The sequence below is a fragment of the Pipistrellus hanaki genome (genome assembly GCF_964339955.1).
Source record: "Pipistrellus hanaki genome assembly, chromosome: 1".
NCBI classification, from domain to species: Eukaryota; Metazoa; Chordata; class Mammalia; order Chiroptera; family Vespertilionidae; genus Pipistrellus; species Pipistrellus hanaki.
Window position 1 is genome coordinate 208,232,275 of NC_140503.1, and position 5,729 is coordinate 208,238,003.

A 5,729-nucleotide genomic window follows, 5' to 3' on the forward strand; every position below is an offset into this window, starting at 1 on the left:
TTTTCTTTTTGCACTCATTTCTAGGGGTAAAAAAAGGAATTGGGGTATCAAGGTGGGGAGAGGGGGATCACTTAAAATGACACGGGGGGATCAGAGGGGGGAATCAAAATGGCACAGGAGAATCAGAGGGGGGATTACCATTTTAGTAACCCCTTTTGATCCTCCTGTGTCATTTTGATTGCCCCCTCTGATCCTCCTGTGTCATTTTAAGTGATCCCCCTCCCCCCACCCCTGTGCCACTGAACACCTTCACCAGACATTCCCCCTATCCCTTTATCAGACATTTACCCCCTGGGGCCTCCCTGGGGACTGTCACTGGGCTTGCTGGGGCCTGGATCTGGGCTGGAGCAGGGTCTGCCACTGACTGAGAACCTTCAGTCATCATGATGGCGGCCACGAGCATCAGGTAGTGTCAGAGACAGACCAGCACTCACCACCTTCGCCACGTCCCAACTGCTCTAATCCTCCTGTTCTTCTACACGCATCTGCGAAAGTCTCCTCCTCTCTCCCGCCCCACACTCACCGCTCACTCCGACCTCTGCTCCGCCTCCATACAACAGTGACGTCCCTAGCGACCAGTTTACAGTAAATTAATTTTCCTTCTGAGACAGAGCCTAGGGGGGGCCTTATTTTCGGGGGGATGCCTTTTATTTCACTCAGAAGGAAACCTATAAGTAGGTCTTATTTTCGGAGGATGTTTTATTTTCGGGGAAACACGGTATACCTTCTAGTACAAGGAACACGTGCAGCCATTTAAAAAAGGTAGACCTAGATGTTTAGAGCTAAGATTTTCAAATTATGGTTTAGGTAGGAAAAAAGCAACACACTAAGGACACTCACAGGTTATATATGTTACCATGTAGGTAAAAAAAAAAAGTTTGGGTTAGTTTTTTGCTCACCCATATTTGGAAGGATATATAAGACGCTGGAAAATGACTGCCTTCTCAGAGAAACTGGGAAACGGGAGGTGGGGTCACGGGGTGTGTGTGTGAAGATCACTTGCACCTTTTGAACAGTGTGCCTTTTGTAGTACCTATTTTATTTTTTTTAAATATATTTTATTGATTTTTCACAGAGAGGAAGGGAGAGGGATAGAGTCAGAAACATTGACAATAGACAAACATCGATCAGCTGCCTCTTGCACACCCCCCCACTGGGGATGTTCCCGCAACCAAGGTACATGCCCTTGACCGGAATCGAACCCGGGACCTTTCAGTCCTCAGTCTATTTTATTTTTTTAATATATTTTTATTGATTTCAGAGAGGAAGGGAAATATCAATGATGAGAATCATGGATTGGCTGCCTCCTGCATGCCCCCTACTGGGGATCGAGCCTGCGACCCAGGCATGTGTCCTTGACCAGAATGGAACCTGGGACCCTTCAGTCCACAGGCTGACGCTCTATCCACTGAGCCAAACTGGCCAGAGCTATAGCACTTCTTTTTTTAATATACTTTATTGATTTTTACAGAGAAGAAGGGAGAGGGATAGAGTTAGAAACATCAGTGAGAGAGAAACATTGATCAGCTGCCTCTTGCATACCTCCTACTGGGGATGTGCCCACAACCAAGGTACATGCCCTTGACCAGAATCGAACTTGGGACCCTTCAGGCCGCAGGCTGACGCTCTATCCGGAGCCAAACCAGCCAGGGCTGTAGCAACTATTTTTAAAATCAATTACCAAATGCAATGTGGTACCTTAAACGGAAAAGGGGCTTTGGTGGACAACCGGTGAGATCAGAATAGTCTGTAGTTCATGAACCAGGATGAATTCTCCTTTAACAAACGTACCAAATGCAGCTTGGGTACTGGTGGTTTCCTGCTTCATAATCCCGTCCTTCCCACGTCTCCTCACTAGAGCGTGCTCAGAAAACTCCGAACCTCCGCATCTCCTCACTGCTCCGTCCTGTATGCCCCACATTCTCTCCTGGTGTACTCACTCTTTAAGGCCAAGTTCACTGCTTCTGTGCTCTGAATGCTCTCCTTGGCTCTCCCCTCAGTGCTCTCAGACGTGGCAAAGTATTGTCTTACATTGACCCCTGGTTCCCCGGAAGCACTGATGCAGTTTAGGGCAGAGTTTTTCTTTTTTTTTTTCTTTTTTTTTAAATATATTTTATTGATTTTGTACAGAGAGGAAGGGAGAGAGATAGAGAGTTAGAAACATCGATGAGAGAGTCATCGATCAGCTGCCTCTTGCACACCCCCTACTGGGGATATGCCCGCAACCAAGGTACATGCCCTTGACCGGAATCGAACCCGGGACCCTTCAGTCCCCAAGCCAACGCTCTATCCATTGAGCCAAACCAGTCTTGGCAGGGCAGAGTTTTTCAACCGCTGTTCCGCGGCACACTAGTGTGCCGCCAGATGTTGCCTGGTGTGCCGTAGGTGCAGACAAGACAAGAATTTTATAATTTTTCACTATTTTGTTTACTTAATATTTCATAATAAAGTAATTATAAAATACTTTCTTTGTGTTTATTTGATTCCTATTCAAGAGAATTACTTTATATATAGTCAATATAGGCACAGAGTTAAATTTTTTAACATTTTCTAATGGTGGTGTGTCTCGTGATTTTTTTCATGAAACAAGTGTGCCTTTGCCCAAAAAAGGTTGAAAAACACTGGCTTAGGGCACAGGAAAGCTCTGGATTAACACCTGTGAAGGGAGGCCTGGGCAGAGGGAGAAGCGGGCTGTGACGAGGGCCTAACAGCCTCAGGGACCCACAGAGCGCTGAAGCTATCGTGCCCTTCACAGTTGCCCCAAGTAGCAGTGAGAGGGAAATGGCCTTGGGCCCCAGCCCCTTAGCCTGGAGACGGGCACCTGCAAAAGGGGGCCTGACCTTGGCTAAGGCAGCTCAGAGGGGACCAGCTGGGGCCGCGGGCAGCGGCACTTCCAGCAGGAAGTCCTTCCCTCTGAAGGGCGGCCTCCCATCTCACCGCCTCACCCCTTACTCCTAGGACTCAGATTTGTCTCCGACTCCCAAGTGGCGCCTGGACCACAGCGCGAGGCGCCTCTCCTCTCAGCTCCCGCTGGCGGTTACTGAGAGCATCACAACCCTCAGCGATTCCTTTTCCATTAGGCAGCGACGCCAAGGAGAAAGACTCATTCTAAAGGAAGGCCGTGTCTTTTCAAGCAAATGAATACTTTTATTAACATGGTAACTTTTTTTAAACACATGGTAGGGTTTTTGACCTCAAATACTTGTCAGGTCTGCTACTCAAATGAACTTACAGCTGGACAACGTATGAACCTTCAAGATCCCTGTCCTTTTGGGTCCATGCTTTCCTTCCCCAGCCCCTCAAAGGCTTCTGTAAATATCTCTCATTTTATCCCCTGAGATGCATCAGGGTCTCACATCAACTCGCACTGAACACTAAGATCCCGTCGCCCATCGAGGTTCCATGTCCAATAAAGCTGAGTTAGGTTGTCCCAACTAACTGACCAGACAGGCTACATCGGATAGTGCCACATAAAATTTAAATTTTGAACAAAATACATCTCTCCTCCTTTGGTCTCACACAGAAAGAAATTCAAGTCCCAAAATACAGACAATGCCATCTTCCGCCTTCGGATTCACCAGTCCCAGCCAGATCTGCCCCGGCGGCGCCGGTGAAGTCTGGTCCTTCCTCAGCTTCTCGGGCCGCTGCCGCTGGAGTCCTCCCCCCGCGGCGAGCAGCCCTCGGTCCTGCGGAGCTGGAGCCCTCCACCGCCGGCCCCGCGGCCCGCAGACCCAGAGTTCCAGGGAGCTGTCAGGTCGCACAAGAAAGAGCAAAGCACCTCAAAACTCAGAAATAACCGAAGCCCGGAACAATGCGCCTGCTGCAGGAGCGTACAATCTAGGCCCACTTCCGTGTCGGAGCGTTTCCCAAATCAAAGTGACTTCCCCAAACGAAAACATCCAACAGTCAAAACTCATATTGAGGTCATCAACCACAGACCACAGCAGAAACGTAGTGTAAATGAGGACAGCGTAGACGGAGAAAAGAAGGGGAAAACAAAGGCTCTCTGGTTTCAGCTTCTCCGGGGTGTCAGCCAATCGCCACCAGTCGACCAGAATCCATTGGCTGTAAACCTGAATGCAATGGCGAGAAACACATCGTTAACAGGTTAATTCTATGACAGAAACAGTCCCCTCCACCCCCCCATCCCCATGGACAGCCCTGCAGGACCCCTCCCCTGCCCGGGAAAGCCACTAGCCCAGGCCAAAGGCCGGAGCTGCCCAACAGCCAGGCCTCCCCTCCGAAACCCGCCTCTCCGCCCCGGAAGGCGGCCCGGGCCGGGATTTGGTTCCCATGGCGACTGCTGGGTTCCCTGCCCCACAGTCACTCTACGGCCGCGCGACCCCAGCTTCCATCCAGATACCAAGCCGACCACAGGCAATGCTTTTCCTAGTTCCCAGCGTAATAAGAAATAAAAAATAAAAAAACCAAAACTTAAAAGGCAGCGAGGAGGCCGCCTACGGGGAGCGCGGGCCTGCGCTCTCCCTGCCCGCCCGCCCCGCCCGCCCGCCCGCGGGGACGGCGGCGCCTTCCGCCCGGAGGGTCCCGCCCGCGGGCGGCCCCGGCCCCGGCCCGGCGGCCTCACCGCCGGCGTTCAGGACGACTCGCTCTTCTCTATCCGCCGCACCAGCGCCACCAGCATCTCGGCCATCTTCGCGATCTCCTTGGCCTTCTCGTCGGCCTTGTCGCCGCGCCGCGCCGCGCGGGCCTCGGCGCCGCCGGCCGGGCCGGGCAGGTGGTTGAGCGCGCTCTCCTCCGCCGCCTCCACCTGCGCCTGCAGCCGCCCCAGCACGTGGTCCATGGCCCACAGCTTGCCCCGGTTGCGCAGGTAGGCGCGCCCGCGCTCGCGCGTCAGCGCCGCGATGTCCTCGCGCATCTCGTGGATGACGGGCAGCAGGAACTGCTCGAAGTCCTCCTCGGGCTCCAGCACCTCCACCTCCTCCGGCTCCGCCAGCTCCACCACGTCCAGGGGCCGCATCCTCCTCGCTCCTGCGGGGCCGCGGCGGCGGAGAGGCGGCGGGGACGCGCTGCGCGGAGCCGCGGAGCTCCGGAACCGTCTCCCAAACTTTTCCCCGGGCCCAACTTTTCGCCGCCGAGAAGCCGCGGAGCAGAGCGACTGACGAGCGGAGCGGCCGCAAACAAAATGGAGTCCCGGCCGTCAACCCACTCCCTGCGCTGTTGCGGCCCCGTTTACGACACTGGCCGGGCCTCTTTACGGCCGCGCCCCGGGTGGAGCGAGGCGCGGGGGCGCGCGCGCCGACGGCGGAAGACGCAGCCGGCTCCGCCGTGCGCGCGCACGCGCAAACGAGCACGAGCACGCACGCGCGCGCTCCCCTCCTCTTTCCCCTCACCAGGATCCCCGCCTAGCTGTTCTCCAGGCTTTGGGGTGAGCTCTTCCGGTGCACCCTCTCCTCCTAGATTGCTTCTCAAACGCGGAATCTACATTTTATTTTTATTTTTTAATTAATTTTATTCATTTTTACAGAGAGGAAGGGAGAGGGATAGAGAGAAACCGATAGGAGAGAAACATCAATCAGCTGCCTCCTGGGGATGTTCTCGCAACCAAGGTACATGCCCTTGACCGGAATCGAACCCAGAACCCTTCAGTCCGTAGGCCGACGCTCTACCCACTGAGCCAAACCGGTTTTGGCCGGAATCTACCTTTTAAAGATGTAAACGCGCTCTATCTAGATGGAAAGAGGAAAATGCTGGGCAATCGTGTAATTAAC

General features: G+C 53.6%; 1 protein-coding gene across 1 annotated transcript; it reads right to left on the bottom strand.

Moving 5' to 3' along the window:
- Window positions 1-3,124: 3,124 nt before the first annotated feature.
- Window positions 3,125-5,178, bottom strand: MRFAP1 (Morf4 family associated protein 1). The gene is made up of 2 exons (XM_084866316.1): window positions 4,586-5,178; window positions 3,125-4,073 (listed from the first exon to the last, which is right to left on the bottom strand). The coding sequence occupies exon 1, from the start codon at window positions 4,976-4,978 to the stop codon at window positions 4,595-4,597; it is 384 nt and encodes a 127-aa protein (XP_084722442.1). The 5' UTR covers window positions 4,979-5,178; the 3' UTR covers window positions 3,125-4,073; window positions 4,586-4,594.
- Between the last annotated feature and the right edge of the window lie 551 nt (window positions 5,179-5,729).

What these genes read in the sequence shown, in the direction of transcription:
- MRFAP1 (XM_084866316.1), bottom strand. Translation starts at nt 4,978, where the DNA reads ATGCGGCCCCTGGACGTGGTGGAGCTGGCGGAGCCGGAGGAGGTGGAG.